The sequence below is a fragment of the Lynx rufus genome, unplaced genomic scaffold (assembly GCF_022079265.1).
Source record: "Lynx rufus isolate CCGP_SWC_20201006 ecotype Redwood Valley unplaced genomic scaffold, mLynRuf1.p SCAF_9, whole genome shotgun sequence".
Classification (NCBI taxonomy): Eukaryota; Metazoa; Chordata; class Mammalia; order Carnivora; family Felidae; genus Lynx; species Lynx rufus.
This window is the reverse complement of record NW_025814897.1, coordinates 20,902,888-20,923,359: the sequence shown is the minus strand read 5'-3', so window position 1 is coordinate 20,923,359 and position 20,472 is coordinate 20,902,888. Positions and strand designations below refer to the sequence as shown.

The window sequence follows — 20,472 nt, the reverse complement described above, 5'->3', positions numbered from 1 at the left end:
CCATCCTCAAGGTCAACTTGTGGTCCTGAATGATTGTTGGCACTCTAGCTATTATATGTTAACCCCCAAACATGCAAGAAGGAATAAAGGAGAAAAGGATTATTCCCTCTCTTTTAAGAAACCTTAGTAGTAGACCCACTCAAAAATTCTATTTGCATCTGTTAGGCTAGAATTAGTCACATAGTTTCACCTGTGTGAAAAAAATTAAAGATTAAGGAAATAGTCTCTTTTTTTCAGGCAGCAATACACTCAACTTAAAATAGCAATAGTCATACTAAAAAGGAGAAAGATCATATATTCAAAATTGTGCAAAATATATTCTCTGACCAAAACAGAGTTAAACTAATTAAAGGGGTATGTATGAAATCCCAAAATATTTGGAAATTATAAAACAAAGACATTAAATGATCTATCGTCCAAAGAGGGGGTTGAGTGGGAAATTTTAAAATATTTTGAATTGAATGAAAATAAAAACACAGGGGCACCTGGCTGGCTCAGTCGGGGGAGCCTGTGACTCTTGATCTCGGGGTTATGATTTCAATACCCACGTTGGGTGTAAAGATTACTTTAAAAACAAAATCTTAAAAAAGACAAAGGAAAAGACAAAGAAAATAAAAACACAATATAACAAAATTAGTAGCACACAACGAAGGGAAAGTTTAAAGAGAAAAATATAGCATTAAAAGCCTAGATTGGTAGGATCATTTTTGCACTGCTGGTGGGAATGCAAACTGGTGCAGCCACTCTGGAAAATAGTATGGACGTTCCTCAAAAAATTAAAAATAGAACTACCCTACAACTCAGCAATCACATTACTAGGTATTTATCCAAGGGATACAGGTGTGCTGTTTCAAAGGGACACATGCACCACAATGTTTATAGCACCACATTGTATCAACAATAGCCAAAGTATGGAAAGAGCACAAATTTCCATCAATGAATGAATGAATAAAGAAGATGTGGTATATATATATATAAGAAGATGTGTGGTATACACACACACACACACACACACACACACACACAATGGAGTACTAGCCTGCAATCAAAAAGAATGAAATCTTGCCATTTGAGCAATGCGGATGGAACTAGAGGGTATTATGCTAAATGAAATTAGTCAGAGAAAGACAAATATCATATAACTTCATTCATATGAGGAATTTAAGATACAAAACAGATGAACACAAGGGAAGGGAAGCAAAAATAATATAAAAACAGGGAGGGGGACAAAACATAAGAGACTCTTAAATACAGAGAACAGAGGGTTGCTGGAGGGATTGTGATGGTGGGATGGTCTAAATGGGTCAGGGGCATTAAGGAAGACACTTGTTGGGATGAATGAGCACTGGGTGTCATACATAGGGGATGAATCACTAGAATCTACTCCTGAAATCATTATTGCACTATATGATAACTAACTTGGATGTAAATTAAAAGAATTAATCAATTAATTTTTATATAAAGCTTAGATTCAAAAAGAAGTGAAGTCTCATATCAGTGATCTAAGCTTGCACCTTAATAATCTGGCAAAAGAAGAACAAATTAATTCAAAAGGAAAGAAACCGCAAAAACGAGGAACCAGTAAAATTAATAGAGAAAAATCACAAAGAAAATCAATAAACCAGAAGTCTTTCCTGGTGACCTGACAGAAAGGAAAATGGTCTTTTTTGGATATGTGTGATCTACTTTGGTCTGTCATGATCTTTTATCATAACGTTGAACATAAAAAAAGTATGAGATATGCAAATAAGCAAGAAAATAATCCCAAATTGAGAGAAAAGATTAGTCAATGAGAGCATACTCCCAGATGCTACAATTTGTAGACAAGAACTTCAAACTCACTACAGTTCATCTGTTAAAGAAATTAGTGAAAAGGGTGGAAAACAACCATGAAAAGATGTAAAATTTACTCAGAGATATGGGCAATATTAAAATGAATTTAATGGGAGCACCTGGGTGTCTCCATTGGTTAAGCATCCAGTTCTCGGTTTCTGCTCAGGTCATGATCCCGAGGTTTGTGAGTTCGAGCCAATTGTCAGGCTCAAGTGTGGAGCCTGCTCGAAATTCTCTCTCTGCCCCCCACCCCACTCACACACTCTCTCTCTCAAGATAAATAAACTTTAAAAAAAGAATATAAAATGAATTTAATGAAAGGCTGGAAGCAAAAGCTATACTATGAAAAATAACAAATCCATTCAATGGCGGTTTTTTTAAATATAATTTATTGACAAATTCGTTTCCATACAACACCCAATGCTCATCCCAACAAGTCATTCCATGGTGTTAACAGAAGAAGAAAGGATCAGTAACCTTAAATAGCACTAGTATAAACTATTCAAACTACAATACAAAGAAAAAGAAGAGTTTTTAAAGGTATCCAAGACATATGGGCTAATAGCAAAAGGTCTTACACATGTGTAAGTGGAGTTCCAGAATAGAATAGAGAAAAAACAGGACAGAAGACTATTAGAAGAGAGAAGAGAAAACATTTTCCAAATGTAATGAAACATATCAGCGCAAAGGTCTAAGAATCTTAGGAAGCCCAATTAGGATAAATTCAAAAAAAGAAATCACTAGAAATTGCTGAAATGCAAAAACAAAGAGACAATATTAAAAAATAGACAACAAAAAGCATTATGCTTCACTTCTCATCAGAAATAATGGAGGCCATGGGGCGCCTGGGTGGCTCAGGCATCAACTTCGGTTCAGCTCATAATCTCACAGCTTGTGAGTTCGAGCCCCACATCAGGCTCTGTGCTGACAGCTCAGAGCCTGGAGCCTGCTTTGGATTCTGTGTCTCCCTCTCTCTCTGCCCCTCCCCTACTTGTTCTCTCTCTCTCTCAAATACAAATCAACATTAAAAATTGTTTTTAAAGAAGAGACAAAGGAGGCCAGTATATGATGCAATGGCTTCTTTAAAGTGATAAGAGATTATAACAATATTTAGAGGATAAAGAACTGTTTACTATTGTCTCAGAGCTAAGCTAAGCTAAGATGTAAGTGTTCAGAGACAGAGATCTCCGTGAGAAGCAAGACAACTTACCCTGATCAACTCAGATAATCTCAAAATATAAAGACAATAACCAGTGTTGACATGGTTGGAGGAGGGAGATTAGAAAGAGTGGCTGATAATAGTGATAAAGCTGTCAATTCATCAAGAGGATATAACAATTATAAGTATAAATGCACCCAATATCAGAGTACTTAAATAAATTAAGCAAATACTAGCAGATCTGAAGGAAGAAGTAGACAACAATACAGTAAAATAATAGAGGGTTTCAATTTCCCACTTTCAACAATGGAAAGATCATTCAGACAGAAAATCAGTAAGAAAACATTGGACTTGAACTATACGTTAGACTGAACAGAACTAGCACCTTCAAAACATCGCATCCAACAGCAACAGGACACATCTTATGCTCAAGCACAGATAGAACATTCTCAGGACAGAGACTATGTCAGGTCACAATACAAGTCTTAAGAAATTCAAGGAGATTGAAATCATACCAGGCACCAGAATTTCCTAACCACAATGGTATGAAACTGGAAATCAATCACAAGAAGAGAACTGGAAAAACTACAAATATGTGGAAATCAGTGACGAGAGGAAAGCTGTTTATGGATTAGAAGAATGTACATTGCAAACATGTTCATGCTAACCAAAGTGATCTGCAGATTCGATGCAATCTTTCTTAAAATTCTTCGGGCATTTTTCACAAATATAGGAAAACAATCCTAAATTCATGTGAAACCATAAAAGATACCAAATAGCCAAAGAAATTTTAAGAAAGAAGAACAAATTTGGAGGCATTGCACTTCCTGATTTCAAGCTATCTTATAAATATAGCTCTAGTAATCAAAACAATATAGTACTGACATAAAAATAGACACATAGACCAGTGGAAGAGAATTCAAAGCCCAGATATAAACCCATGCATATGTCATCAATCCATCCTTTGCAAGAGTGTCCAGAACACACAAAGGGGAGAGCTTCTTCAAACAAATGATAATAGGAAAACTGGACATCGACATGCAAAAGAATGAAACTGGACCCTTACCTTACACCAATCACAAAAAGTACCTCAAAATTGATTAAAGACTTCAATGTAGGACCTGAAATCATCAAACTCCCGGAAAAAAACAAACAAAAAAACATAGAGAAAATGCCCCTTGACATTGGCCTTTGCAGTGTGTTTTTGGTTTTTGGTTTTTTTTGTTTGTTTGTTTTTTGTCTTGTTTTGTTTTGTTTTGTTTTGTTTTTTTGGATATGACATCAGAAGCACAGGCAACAAAAAAACAAAAATAAACAAACGAGACTACCATCAGACTACAAAGCTTCTTCACAGCAAAGGAAACAACCAACAGAGTGACAAGGCAACCTACAGAATGGGAAAAATCTTTGAAAATTATATATCTTGATAGGGGTTCAATATTTAAAATACATAAGGAACTTATACAACTCAAATAGCAAAGCAAACAAATAACAAACAAAACAAAACAAAAACATATAACCCATTGAAAAATGGGCAAAGTATTTGAATAGACATTTCTCCAAAGAAGACCTGCAAATGGTCAATACACTAAAAAGTGTTCAATATCACTAATCAGGGAAATGCAAATCACAACACAATGAGAAATCACCCACACCTGTTAGAATGGCTGTCATCAAGGGCCTCCTGGTGGCTCAGTAGGTTAAGCATCTGACTCTTGATTTCGGCTCAGGTCATAATCTCATGGTTCGTGGGATCCAACCCCACATTGGGCTCTGGGCTGACAGGGTAGAGCCTGCTTGGGATTCTCTCTCTCTCTCTCTCTCTCTCTCTCTCTCTCTCTCTCTGTCTCTCCTTCCCTCCCCCTCCTCTGCTTGTACTCTCTCTCAAAATAAAAATAAACATTAAAAAAAAAAGAATGGCTGTCATCAAAAAGACAACAGATAACATGGCGGCAAGGATGTGGGAAAATGGCATTTTTGAGCATTATTGTTGGTGATATGAATCGTTCAGGTACTATGGAATACACTGTGGAGGTTCCTCAAACACATAAAAATAGAAAGCCCATAAGATTCAGCAATTCCGCTGCTGGGTATATATCCAAAGGAAACAAAATCGGTGTCTCAAAGAGATATCTGCACTCTCATGTTCATCATATCATGATTCACAATAGCCAAGATAGGGAAACATCCTCAGTGTCCATTGATGGATGAGTAGATAAAGAAGATGCAGTATATATACAATAAAATATTATTCTGCCTAAAAAAGAAGAGAATCCTGCCACTTACAATAACATGGATGAGCCTAGAGGATATTATGCTAAGTGAAAATAGAACACGTAAAAAAATACTATATGTGCTCTCACCTTTTCATGCAATAAAAAAAAGTCAAACTTGCAGAAACAGAGAGTAGAATGGTGGTTATCAGAAGCTAAGGAATAAAGGAAGATGGAGAGGTGCTAGGCAGAGATACAAAACCCTCAGTTATAAAATGAATAAGCTCTGTATATCTAACATACAGCATGAGGACCACAGTTAGTAATGCTGTACAATGTGCTTGAAATTTGCTAACATAGTAGACCTTAAAGATGCTCACCAAAAAGAAGCAGAAAGAAGAAAGAAAGAAAGAAAGAAAGAAAGAAAGAAAGAAAGAAGAGAGAGAGAGGGAGGAAGGAAGGAAGGAAGGAAGGAAGGAAGGAAGGAGGAAGGAAAGAAAAAGGAAAGGAAAGGAAAGAAAGGAAAGGAAAGGAAAGGAAAGGAAAGGAAAGGAAAGGAAACTATATGTGGTGAAGGATGTGACAATAATTTTCCAAAATATATATTTACGTCAAATCTTCATGATGTACACTTCAAATAGATGCATTTCATTTATCAATCACACATCAATAAAGCTTAAAAATTTTTTTAATGTAATACATTAGATTATGCCACCAAACGTGCACTAAAATGGCTAAAATGTAAAAGACTGACACCAACACGCAAGGGTATGGGACTAGGAGAGTCTGATAGATTACCAGTACAAATGAAAATGGCACAATGACTTTGGAGAACATCTTGACAGTTTCTTATAAATAAACATTTACTTACCATGAAACATAGGAATCCTACTTCTAGAATGTATCTAACAGAAGTGAAAGCAGATGCTCAGATAATGCATGAACTCTTCTGGGCAGCTGGGTGTCTCAGTCAGTTAAACTTCCAATCCTTGATTTCAGCTTAGGTCATGATCTCACAGTTCAAGGGGTCAAACCTCAAACTGGGTGGTCTGTGAGCTGACAGCAGGGACCCTGCTTGAGATTCTCTCTCTCCCTCTCTCATTCTGCCCCTCCCCTGCTCTTGTGTGTGTGCTTACTCTCTCTCACTCTCTCTCTCTCTCTCTGAAAATACATAAATAGACATTAAAAAAATGAACTCTTTATAGATGTTTTATTCATAATAGCCAAATACTGAAAAAAACTCAAGTATCCATCATCTAGTGACTAGAGAAACAAACTGTGATATATCTACACAATCTATATTATAGATAATCCTCAGTTATACAAAGAAAGAAACTTCTGATACCAGAAACACTTGGATTAATCTCAAAGCATCTGATTAAGTGAAAGAAAACAAACGCAAAAAACTATATGCAGTAAGACTGCATTTAGAGAAATTTCCAGAAAATTCAACATTACATTGACAGAAAATGCATCAGTGGTTATCAGGAGCAGAGGTGGGGAGGGGAGTGCATTTACTAAGGGCACAGGGAACTTTCTAGGAGAATGAAATACTGTTAACCATCATAAAGGTACTGGTGGCTAAAAGAGTGTATCTACGTGTCAAAACTCAACCAACTGTACACTTGAATTTTCTATTATGTGTACATCACACAGCAATAAAATAGATTTAAAATATGTACATAGACATAAAAATCTATGTAAATGATCTGTTTGGAAGGCAACTTAAAGCTTATTTCAGTACATTATGGTCATTTCAGAAAAAACATGCTTTAAGTTTTCCAAGTTTCTAGTTCCCTAAGGCTTTAAACCAGCTCTATAAATTTCTCTCTAAATAAATAAAATAAACAACCAAGAGATTCTCCCAGGAGACCTTAACTTTATAACAGATTCGTTACTTCAATTCTCATGTTCTGTGATTGCAGTAGTCATAATTAACCTTTTTTTATGCCATAATCCCAGGTGCCATTGTAAACCAAATCTCTGAAGGTGAACACAGAATCTCATTAACTATCAAAGTTCATATTCAATAGAGGCAGAGTAATGTTATTTTCTGGAGAGAGTAAATAAAGACGGTTACATTTACAGTCAAGTCACAAAATCCCCAATAAATGAACAGGGGTGACCTAACAAAGGGTGACAGTTCAGAGAGATGTTCCAGTGAAAGCAAATATGAATTCTCCTGACAATCAGGCCCACGAGGGTAGAATGAGTTGCCCCAAGAAACAGTGAGTTTAGCATCACCGGACGGTACCTTGGTGGAGACATTGCAGGACATTTGGGGGCCGGCTGACTCATCCGCCTGTGGAGTTCTCTTCTGCTCTAACGTCCTGTGTTTGAATAATTCCACGTTTCTGGGTGCATCCACAGAAGAAAGAGAAATTCACTAAATAGAGAGGAAATTACATTCCTGCAACGAAAACCAAACAAAGAAACAAAAACCCAACTGAAATTTGAGAAGCTTTTGGTCACTTTTGCCAGAGATCCAAAATAGGAGTCAGAGGACCTGCTCGTGACTCGGTTGGGTGGGACTCCCCCATTCATCGCCAAACCTCACTCTTCTGCTCTTCTTGGCAAAAACGTGCTTCAGAGTCCACATTACTTGAAACTCAGGAATACCTGAGATGGAGACTCACTGGACGTGTAACATGAAAGATTAAATGATAATATACCACTTGGATTCATCCTGGTGTAAGTCAAGACTTAAATTTTTCTGTGGAAATACAAAAAAGAACTGAAAAAAACTGATAGAAATTACTAAAAAGGACTGTTTTCCATTCAGAGGAAGACGGATGGAACACTTCAGCAAACAGCGAATAACCATTTGGTGTGGTTCTGAAAGGGCGGTTAAGTACCACGTGGGAAAACAGACTCAGGCTAAGACTGAGATTTACACAGAATCCAACACTGAAGCAATAACAGAATTTAAAGAAAAACGGATGGGATGCAGGAGGAAAAACACACCCAGATTTGAGTTTGTTAACATACTTGAATGGAGAAAATACCGACTGTGCGACAATCCGCGTGATGTAAGTATCCTATAATATGCAATTATCCGTATTTATATGTTAAGCAGTTTGGGTCTCACTACATTTGTTTACATGTATATTTGACGAATTAAAGTGTAATGACTGCTTTCCCAAAACTTCTACTGTCAGCAGACGTCAAGTATTAGAGCTCTACCCTAAGTCTGAAGATGAAAGTTTTTAATGTACTTCAGTTACAATTAAACTTTGTCACATTTTACTGACAGCAGCAAAGATACCCAATTATCTCTCACCCCCATTCCCCACTACATCTTAGTTCTTTTCTGTTTCTGCTTCCCCATCCCCATGTTCTTAACAAACATGTACTGAACGCCAAGTATATAAACATTACTGGGCTGGGCCCTAGCTGAGGACGGGAACCTGGAGTGTCATCATCCTCACGTTAGACAGAAACAGTCAAGACAGGGTACTTACGAGTCTCATTAAAGGCCACTCACTCAAGTGTCCACAAGAGAAAAAAGTAAACCACACAGGTTCTCCGACTGAAAATCTGCTATGATTTTTCCATTAGTCCACATTTATCTCACTAAATCCGGCATCTTGAAACATGCAAATATGCAATTCAATGCCATTTTTTAAGGATCCACAAATGGTAATGAAGAAAAAAATCTCCCCTCCCCCAATGAAAGCCTTAAGTTGGCAAACTTATAATTAAATTGTCAGACACAGATGGTCTAATCCACAACCATTTCCCCTTAGACATGATGGGCTCTGGAGAGCACAGAGGTCATCTAGAGAAGACCAACACAAAGCCAAGTTCTTTTCCACTATCATGAACTGAAGAGACTGCCCAAAGGAGAGCAATGCTACAGCTTTAGTTCGTCTCACAGAAGTTTATTTGACCCTTACTCAGCAGAACAGAAAGCTCTCCAGGCCTCTTTTTTCCAGTCCTATATGACCCAATGACAACCACGGCAAAGAGCAATTCTATTTGTGTCCAACCCTTCCAGATTCTCGTTATTAAAACCTGGCACGGTGTTTTTGAAGATCCCAAACTGTCTGACTCTTACAATACCAGACAGGAATCAAGCTCCCATCAGGCTCATCAAAGACTACAGAGGCAAGAAGGAAAATGATGACAGTACAGATGTTGTGAAACAATTGGCTAGATGAATGGAAGGAACAATGGAGTAGATGACAGGCAGTTCGTGAGAATGCACATCAGTGTGTCTTAACACCCACTCATCTCTGGTGTTGTCAGTAAGGAGGGCGGGAAGGGGGAAATGAAAGGGAATTTCAAAGCACTTCTACTTGTACACATACCATGCTCTATTCTGTCTTTGTATTAGATCTTAGTAACATTAACACATGTCCACCCAGATATGGTTATGCCTTCTTGTGCTGTAGAAGTCAGTCTGGAAGTTTGTTACCTGGATGCAGCAGCAGTGGGGGGAGGGAACAATATTATCGTATTAGTGGTGGAAACGCACCGGCTGGTACCAAGACCCTATTTCAATAGATCAGACCCTTTATGGTCCTGTGATTACTTAAAAGTAGTTTGGTCTTGAAATAAATGAATGGTGAAAACAAATAATGAGCAACTACAAGGACCAGAAAAGTCACAGCAAACTTTTCAAATGGAAATCCACTCCCCCCAAAAAAGTCTTTAAGGCAAAAGAAGACTCCTAGGAATTACTTTTCAGAGAGAGAGAGAGCGCCTGAGGAAAAAGACCTTCTTTCAAGAGGAACTCAGTGGGTTCCAAACCTAGAGACAACCTAGCTCAGTTAATAAATTGGTCATTTTAACATAAAACTAAAGGATTAGCTACAAAATAAAACACCAAAAGGCAGAGCTTCACTGAAGGATACAGACATGCAGTACATGTTCAGCAAACCTGAGCTGTATTCCAAGATGAGCGTTGCAAACTCCATCATCTTTTCTTTCACTACTGTTAACAAGCTGATTGTTCAAATTGCTGAAAAGAATGTGAGGTATAAGAGACCTATTTAAGACAACCTGTAAGAATCCCCAGTCAAGGAATGGAAGGGAAAAGCTTTGGTATTCTTTTGGATCCTGCCATACACATGGCATTGCAGGGAACAAAAAAGAAATACACTGATCATTTTCCCAGTAGAGGTTTTTCAAATGTCTGAAATAGATTATGCAAATGATGAACCATATATCATGCAACTACTTGTTCTTTAACAGTGTAGACATCAAAACCTTTATATCAATATAAGAAATAAAGACAAAGAAAGCAATGCAGCCTTATGGAGATCAATTATTATCACATCAGAACAACTCAGGGACAACCAGAGATCACCTTAAGACTCATGCGATACCAATCACAAATGCGAGGAGAGACCAAAACAGGTTCTCTTTCATTTGATGCTCTTGGTCAGTTTCATAGTTTCTGCTCCTTTATGTAGATGATACCTGAAGGGTTGAAATGACTTGGAGAAAAGTAACTCAACTTTTATTAACATTCCCTTTTACCATTTTGCAAATGGACTGATGGGATTCTCAGTTAAGGATTCTCTCTTCTCAAGCACAGAACTTAGCCAGGGAAACAGTAGATCAGGAAAAATGAAAGAGAGAAGGGAAGGAGCATGGGGTCCAAGAGATGACCATCATAAAGGCTAGAGCTTAATGAGACCATGGAGAAAATGTCATTCAACCAAAAATGTTAAATGTGAGAATACCAAGGTTAGAAGATGTCATGTAACTTATCCAAGGTTCTATATTAGAGTGAGTGGCAGGATGAAATCACTCTGACACTTCATTCAAAGCTTTTACTACTTTACATTTATCACTGATACTGAGAGTTGAAAACTCATTTAAGCTGATTTTCATTTCCATAATTTTTTTTCAGAGAAGCGCTGCCCACTAAGTATTGCATGCCATGGATATGCAAAATCAGACCACAGTGACTGAATTCACCCTGACTGCCTTCCCTGTTATCCGGAAGCTTCAGATCTCCCTCTTTGTGGTCCTCTTGTTTATTTACATGTTAACTCTCACAGGAAACATTGTCATCATTTCCTTAATATGGGCTGATAATCGCCTCCAAACCCCAATGTACTTCTTCCTCAGTAATTTGTCATTTCTGGACATTTTATACACTACCTCAGTTACCCCAAAGCTATTAGCTTGTCTTCTAGAGGACAGGAAAACCATATCTTTTGCTGCCTGCATAACCCAAACATACTTCTTCTTTTTCTTGGGGACAGTGGAGTTTATCCTCCTAGCGGTGATGTCCTTTGACCGCTACGTGGCCATCTGTAACCCCCTGCGCTATACCATCATCATGAACAGCAACGTCTGTCTCCTACTGGTTCTGGGATGCTGGGTAGGAGCCTTCTTCTCAGTGCTGTGCCCAACTATTGTAGTGTCCAGACTGCCCTACTGTTATAAAGAAATCAGTCATTTTTTCTGTGACATTGCCCCTCTGCTACAGGTGGCCTGCATAGACACTCATTTCATTGAGATGATAAACTTCCTCTTATCTTCCCTCGTCCTCCTGACCTCGCTGGTACTCACCATTGTGTCTTACACCTACATCATTTCTACCATTTTGCGCATCCCCTCAGCCCAAGGACGTCAGAAGGCATTTTCCACCTGTGCTTCTCACATCACGGTCGTCTCCATTGCCTATGGGAGCAACATCTTCATGTATGTGAGGCCCAGCCAGAGCCGTTCGCTGGATTTTGACAAAGTGACTGCTGTTCTCACCACTATGGTGACGCCTCTTCTGAACCCCTTCATTTATAGTCTAAGGAATGCAAAGGTAAAAAAAGTTTTGAGAGAAGCAATCAGCAAAATCATGTCCTTATTACACAGGAGAACTTGAACTCTCTTGCCTAGGCGAACTTGTAAGTTCGTTTGCTAAGAATGGCTATTTTCAACCCTTGGATTCTATATGGAGATATGCATGCTTGAAACCACAAAATCAAAGATAGGTGGGAAGATATGAAAAGGCTTCATGTCACATCAGATACAAAGTATTGTAGTCAAGATCCAAGGGAGGCAATTCAAACATAGAGAAAATAACACATTTTGAATTCTATTATTAGACCATCTCACACACAGAATATCATGAATCAATGAAACATACTTAACTGAAGTCAGAAAACCCTGAATTTTAGGCCTGAGTCTATTGCTTTTTTTTTTTTTTTATCATGTGGCACTTAGCATATCTGAACCTTAGCTTTTTCAACAGTAATGTGGGAAATACATTTGGTGATTTTCCTTTTTCTCTTTGTTATTGGAGGCCCAACCAAGATAGTCTAAGAAATACAGCCATGGGTAACTAATAGTGAGCACTTCTAACTGGTTCTTTTCAGATGTTTGAGATGCCTGGCTTCATCCCTGACAGCTAAAGACTGTAGATACTAACAGAAACAAGGAAGAAGAATACCCCAGGTTTGTACAGCATACTTAAATATGTACATCTGTGTATCTCACCTCATCCTCTTAACCTTGAGAAGCTGATACTATTATCTCCAAAACCAAGGTCCACAGAGGTTAAGCCTCTTGCCCCAAACCATACCCTGGAGGGTGACACAAATTTAAAGAATGCAGATTTCAGTCTACTTTACACCTCACTGTACCAGGAAGAAACTTTAGAGGGAAAAGAGTTAACCTGGAAGTTATCCACTTTTTTCTGAAACCAGGGCATTGCCTGCCTGCCCTAACTTTCTGGAAGACCTGCAGATAAGGGCAGACCAAGATACAGTTAGAATAGACCATGAGAGGGGCGCCTGCACGGCTCAGTCGGTTGAGCGTCCGACTTCGGCTCAGGTCGTGATCTCGGGGGTTTGTGGGTTTGAGCCCCGTGTTGGGTTCTGTGCTGACGGCTCAGAGCCTGGAGCCTGCTTCGGATTCTGTGTCTCCCTCTCTCTGCCCCTCCCCTGCTTATGATCTGTCTGTCTCATTCTCAAAAATAAACATTAAAAAAAATTAAAAAAAAAAAGAATAGACTGTGAGAGGCAACTGGCTTGGAAGGAAAACCAGTTATCTTGAGACCATAAATGGACCAGGGAGTCTAGACTAATCAACTGTGGCAGCTGACCGATGTGGCAACCATATCCAGAAAAAATAAGCATCCTAGAATTCCTCTGGTTGGGAGAAAACAAAAGCAACTAATCATGCTTGCTTTAGTAAAATTGTGTTTATGATAATAATAATAATCAACATATATAGAATCCCACAAGATAAGGAACAGGAAGACCTGGTAAGGGATGAGAATCAGGAATTAAAAAACCTTGAGGAACCAAGGCAGGTGCCCTCTTCGCCTCAGAATCTCTGATCCTTCTCTTGCTCTCTCTGGAGTTATATGATCTCTATATTACTATTTTTCTCCACGTATCTTGAGGTACGCTGAATAATGGTCCCCCAAAATATTCAGGTCCTAATCCCTAAAACCCATGAACGTAAGTAACAAATAAGGTACACAAGGCAAAGGGACCTCGCAGAGGTGATTAATTTAAAGATCTTGAGACAGGGAGGTCATCCTGGATTATCTAGATGGGTCCTCATTATAATCATAAATGTCATTATGTGAGAGACAATAGAGGGAGATTTTACCACACAAGAGATGGTAATTTGATAACAGAAGCAGAGAGAAATTTGAAGATGCTGTGCTGTTGCCTGGAAGACAGAGGAAGGGGCCACGAGCTAAGGAATGCACTTCTAGAAGCTGGAAAAGGCAAGAAAATGAGTTCTTTTCTCTGGCACAGCCCACTGACACCTATTCAGGCCCGTGGAAACCGATTTTGGACTTCTGGTCTCCAGACTGGGATAAAATATCTTAGTGCCGTTTTAAGAACCCCAACTTTGTTTGTTACTTCACTTCTCCGTGCACACAGAAGGTAATGGCTGCTTCAGTCATTTGTAAATAATGCCTATAGGCAGTCATAGGTATATATTCATATATACAAGCATATATATTGAATGCACTTAAATATATTGATATACATGTAGACAGAGAATTTATTTGGATATATATTTAAAATGATCTCAGGTCAAAAACCAAGTTCCTGGAAGGAAGATCCAATTGGTCCATTGGAGGTGAGATGCCCTCTCCTGATTCACTGATTTGCGACAGGAAAGGTTCACAAGGAGTTAAATTGCCTTCTATTCATGCAGCCACTGAGCAGGTGCCATGGAGACAAGCACAGCATAAGAACAGGGAGAAAACAGTAGGTATCTCTAAGATCAAAAAGAGTCCCTACCAGTGTGGTCATTAACCTTCTAGCTGCATGAACAACGACTGACACCTTAAGAATTGACGTGACTCTATCTTGGGAAAACAGGCAGAGAAAGTGCTGCCTTAAGGATGGATTCAGAATGTCATAAAGGAACACCATCCATCCTAAGAGATTGCGGCAAACAAATGTCTAAAGATCAGAAGAAACTAGAACAATATCACCAGGAATGAAGCACTCATATAACGATCTGCTATGCACTCATTACCAGACACTAAATGACATAGGTTTTAGAAATTTACTATATTAGCTTCCTAATGCTGCCATAACAAAGTTAGCGGCTTAAAATAACACAGATTTATCATCTGACTGTTCGGTGGGTCACAAGTTCAATACAAGCCTCCCCAGCCCAAATTCAGCAGGCTGCATTCCTTTCCCGGGGCTCTAGGGGAAAATCCATTCCCTATCCATCTGACTTGTTGACAGAATTCCCTTCCTTGAAGATGTGGGACCAAGGTCCTGTTTTCTTGCTTGCTGGCTATCACCCAAGGCCCGTTCCCAGTTTCTAGAAGATGCTTCAGTCCTTGACTCACAGCCCCCCTTCCTCTACCTTCAAAGCCAACAATAGCAGGACATGTACCTCTCAAGTCTCAAATCTCTCCTTCTTCCATCTCCCCTATGACTTGGCTGACAAAGTTCTCCACTTTTAAGGACTCATTTGACTGGAGTGGGCCCACCTTAATATCCAGGATAATATCACCAATTCAGGTGGATCAGTCGTTCAAGCATCCCACTTCAGCTCAGGTCATGATCTCATGATTTGTGAGTTTGAGCCCCATGTCAGGCTCTGTGCTGATGGCTCAGAGCCTGGAGCCTGCTTCGGATTCTGTGTCTCACTCTCCCTGCCCTTCCCCCACTCGTTCTCTGTCTCTGTCTCTCTCTCTCTTTCTCATAAATAAACATTAAAAAAATTAAATATATATATATATATATATATATATATATATATCTCACCAACTCAAGGTCCTTTTCTTGAACTACATTTGCAAAGTCCTTTCTGCCAAGTAAAGTAACATATTCACAGATTCTGGGGATTAGGACATGAATATCTTTAGGTGCCATTATTCTGCTTGCCAGCATTATGTTGCTAGTGGTAATGATCCAAGAAAGGAAGAATAAAGAACAGAGCACAGCAGGATTTCTTAAAGCCATTATTACATCCTTAACTTTATCTTTCATCACTTAAAACCAGAAGAATTTACAAATTCCAGAATACAAAAGACTAGTGAAAAGCAGCAATGTTCAAAAATACATATATGAATTAGCTATGTTTGTTTTTATGTAAATCATTGTTTGCTAAAAGTGAATATAGTTTTCCCTTTCTGCTGTTTTAATTTTTTAATGAATTCCCATGTTACTCAAAGCCCCTATTCTGGTATCATTAACACAGAAAAGAAAAACCCAAGCAAATAGTGAATTTAAGCATGATTTTGGTACCCAGCTGGGGCTGGCCCCAGGTTGAGCCAGGCTTAAAAGTGCAAATATTTTAAAAAGTTCATAAACTCTGAAAAATAACATAAATATATTGTTTTACTTTGAGGTTGGTTATTATTCTTATGATCAATATTGTTATAATAAAAGATAATCATAGCAGTTTCTACATTGATTCAAATTAGTTGAGTTACTTTTCCCAAATTTTGGGACACCTGGAAGGTTCCTTACTTTTCCCATCTGCAACTATGACTAGATATTTTAAACTACTCTCTTTTTCAATATGGAGGAAAGAGGAGGAACAAACCAAAGCACATCCACTTGCTAGATGAATTCTATTCCTCCAACTATGGATGAAGGGCATCCCAACCAGGGAAACACTGTCAAATGTAATGAGTTTAATGAATTCACTGATCCTTCCACTTGCCAGGTAATTCTCATGTGCTCCTTCCTCCTGACTCAGTTGTAATACAATATTCAGCAACAACAACTATGAACATACACCTCAATCACATCACAAGAATGCGATAAAACATACCAAATTATTGTCATCGGTAGTCAAGAGCTTAGATAAGCTACTCCGTTTGGCACCCATTTGGCCAACCAGCACCCATTTGGCCAACCCATTTGGCCAAGCAGCCTGCTGTGACTTTAAACTGACACTAGTCCCCTCATGCAAGCACACGCCCTAGATAGCAGTCTGCAGAGTCACAGACATAGGTCACTTTCTGACACGACCTCCCCCACGGTCCTTGTGCTCAACCGTCTTCTCCATCCACCAGCACCTTCCCTTTATGCGCCCCTTCAATAAGGCCCCAGTGTAACTTACCAAAACTCACTCTTTTGGTTATAATTGACCAATGTGGCCTTAGCCCGGGAACCCCAAAGCCCTCCAGGTTCTAATGAAGGCATATGCCCCAGGTGATTCCTCTCTGTCTGCATTCTGCCTCCAAGAGAAGCCCCCCCAAGGTATGCCAGGTGCCTCCTCCAAGACCTGTGAGTAATAAACTCTATCATAACTCCTCTTGTGGTCTGTTCGACTGCAGCTCACCCTCGGCAGGCACCCTCTTCTCCACTTAAGAAATGTTAACTTGACAAATTACTAACAGGGGGGTACAACTACATGACTGTTGGCTTCATTCTTAAAATGCACTGAAAAATAATTTGTGTTTGTGCATGTGTGCATGTGTGGTACATTTCAGAAGTGTGCATTTCTTCTGTGAACTTTAAAAACCTCTTATTAAAAACATCTTTTATCATCTAGGATCGCTGGCCCTCCCCAAGGATGTTGTTTAAAGTTAACTAGGGATTCCTTCATTAATATGCTTTCTTACTTTCAGTATTTGGCAGAAAGTAAGGTCCCCTTTTTAAGAGATGATAATGTTGGGGCACCTGGGTGGCTTGGTCGGTTGAGCGTCCGACTTCAGCTCAGGTCATGATCCCATGGTCTGTGAATTCGAGCCCCACATCGGGCTCTGTGCTGACAGCTCAGAGCCTGGAGCCTGCTTCGGATTCTGTGTCTCCCTCTCTTTCTGTCCCTCTCCCACTCACACTCTGTCTCTCAACAATGAATAAATATTTTTTTAAATAATAATAATAATTAAAAGATGATAATGTTGAGGGGCACCTGGGTAGCTGTGTCGGTTAAGCATCTGACTTCAGTTCAGATCATGATCTCGAGATTTGTGGGTTCAAGCCCTGTGTGGGGCTCTGTGCTGACAGCTCAGAGCCTGGAGCCTTCTTTGGATTCTGTGACTCTCTCCTTTCTGTCCTTCCCCCACTCATGCTCTGTCTCTGTCTGTCTCTCAAAAAATAAATATTAAAAAACATAAAAAACAATAAATGATGACAATGTTGAAAATGATTATGTATAAACTCTAGCTTTAAAATTGTCAGTAATTATTTTTTAATCTTAACCTATTTTTTAAAATTTTTTAATGTTTATTTATTTTTGAGAGAGAGAGACAGACAGAGCACCAGCAAGGGAGGGGCAGAGAGGAAGACACAGAATCCAAAGCAGGGTCCAGGCTCTGAGCTGTCGGCACAGAGCCCAATGCAGGGCTCCAACTCACAAACCGTGAGATCATGACCTGAGCCGAAGTCGGATGCTTAACCGACTGAGCCACCCAGATGCCCCATACTCTTAACGTATTTTAGATTTTTTAGCCATTCTGAGACCTCGAAAAGAACTGACCATCTTATAACCACACAATCAGTGTAAAAGAGAAGAGCTTGAAATAACACGTCAAATGAGAGAACACTATCTATGACCAATAAATAAAATATCAAGTTATTCTAATACTATTAGTAGTTATATAGTCTCTTCATGTGCAGAAATGCATGTATATGCCCTCCCGACACTGAACTGAAATCAGAGTCATCACCTGACTTGAGGAGAGTGTATAAAAAATGCAGTGTATCATTTTACTTGTTTAGGCAAACGCATCTCATCTTGCTTGGGCAGCAGTCACGACACCGACTCTGAAAAAAACCTATACTTAATGTACAAAACCATTTCATTCATCTTATCCCAAAATTAGAAATAACCCGAATGACTATTTGCAGGATAATGGATAAGCAGATATAGTATTTTTTTTAAGTTTATTTATTTATTTTTGAGGAGAGAGAGATAAAGGCAGGGCAGAGAGCTAGAGAGAGACGGATGGATATGGAGAATCCCAAGCAGGCTCCACACTGTCAGCTCAGAGCCTGACATAGGGCTCAAACTCTTGAGCCATGAGATCGTGACCTGAGCCAAAATCAAGAGTCAAACGCTCAACCAACTGAGCCACCCAAGCACCCCAGATATAGTATGTTTTTACAGTGGGATATTATTCAACATTAAATGGAAGGACCCAACGATGCAATAAGCTAGATGAATTTTGAGAAACATTATGTTGAGTGAAATAACCCCAATGTAAAAGAACTACATGATTACATTTGTGAAGTCCATGAACAGGCAAATCTGACCTATGCTAACAGAAATCAGAAAATCATTGCAGGTATGTAATGACTGGGAAGGACATGAGGGAACTTTCTAGGGTAATTAAAATTTTCTGCATCTTGTTTGAACTGGTGGTTTATGGCCATGTACCATCAACAAAACTTTTTGAACCAAATTTTAAATTTTAGTGCCTGTTATATACAAATTAAACCTCAATAAACAATTTTCTTATATCTCTACACAAGGTAAACTCAGGTTCAAATTTACAAGTGAATTCACCAACTACCAAAGAACAAGTCATTTCAATCTTATAACTCACCAAAAGATTTTTAATATTCAATTCTCTCTTACTGGTTTTAAGGGTTACTTTAACATAGATCCCACCACCAGATTTTATGAGAAAGGAAGAGTATAGGCTAATCTCACCCATGAATCTAGATGGAAAAATTCTCAAGAAAATACCAGCAAACAAAATATACTAGAGAGTTGAGTGTATCCCAGGAATGCAAAAATGGTTCGAGATTAAAATATCAAGAATTATAATTTACCACATCAGCATAAACTATTTTTTTTTTCAGCAGAAGACAGCTGAATGGATACAATACAATACAATACAACAAATAAAAAACTGTGGTATCTCCAGACAATGGAATATTACTCAGGCTTAAAAAGCAATGAGTTGTCAAGCTATGAAAAAACATGGAGAGAAATGTCAATGCATATTATCAAACAAAACAATCAACTTGAAAAGTTACTTCTCTATGATTCCAACTCTATGACATTCTGGAAAAAGCAAAAGTATGGAGCCTGTAAAAAGATCAGTGGTGGTGTGAATGGAGGGAAATCACCAGGAAAAGAAAGCACAGAGGATTTTTAGAGCAGTGAATACTCTCTGTGGCATATACTGATGGATACATATTATATATTTGTCTAAACCCATAGAAGATACAACACCAAGAATGAGCCCTAAAATAAACTATGGGCTGTGTGTGATGTGACAGTGTAGGTTCATCAGTGGCAACAAATGTACCATTTTGGTGAGAGATGTTGATAATGGGGGAGGCCCACATGCAGAGGGCAGCAGGTATATGGGAAATCTTTGCACTCTCCTCACACTGTTGCTGAAAACCTAAAACCGCTCTGGGAAAATAAAGTCCTTCAAATAAATAAGGGAATTAGCATTAAGAAAAAGTATCTTTCAAAGAAAAAGAAATACTTAAAATATCCTCCCTGTATCAACAGTGAACAGTATTAATATAACACGATAGTATATAAAGTCAGTTTGGGGGCACCTGGTGGTTCAGTCAGTTCAGCGTCCCACTCTTGATTCCAGCTCAGGTCATGATCTCACAGTTGTGGGATCAAGCCCTGCATCAGGCTCTGCACTGACAGCATGAAGCCTGCTTGGGATTTTCTCACTACCTCTCTCTCTGCCCCTCTCCTCCTCTCTCTGGCTCTCAAGATAAATGAATGAATTAATTAATTAATTAATTAATTAAATATTTTAAAAAGTCAGTTTGTTCAATCAGAAGTTATGATATCTTGGTACAGGAGATATAGGAAGAAGAAAAATGACCAAAGAACTTAACACTCATCTTCATAACAGGAATTTAATAGACAATGTGTAAATCTGATAGA

At 38.7% G+C, this 20,472-nt stretch overlaps 1 protein-coding gene across 1 annotated transcript; it reads left to right on the top strand.

Annotated features, from left to right (window-relative positions):
* Nucleotides 1-11,095: 11,095 nt before the first annotated feature.
* LOC124504632 (olfactory receptor 6M1-like) lies at nt 11,096-12,043 on the top strand. Its single transcript, XM_047070070.1, has one exon. The coding sequence runs from the start codon at nt 11,096-11,098 to the stop codon at nt 12,041-12,043; it is 948 nt and encodes a 315-aa protein (XP_046926026.1).
* The last annotated feature ends 8,429 nt before the right edge of the window (nt 12,044-20,472 follow it).

Bases quoted from the DNA above. Each gene is read 5' to 3' on its own strand.
- LOC124504632 (XM_047070070.1), top strand. From the start codon at position 11,096: ATGGATATGCAAAATCAGACCACAGTGACTGAATTCACCCTGACTGCC.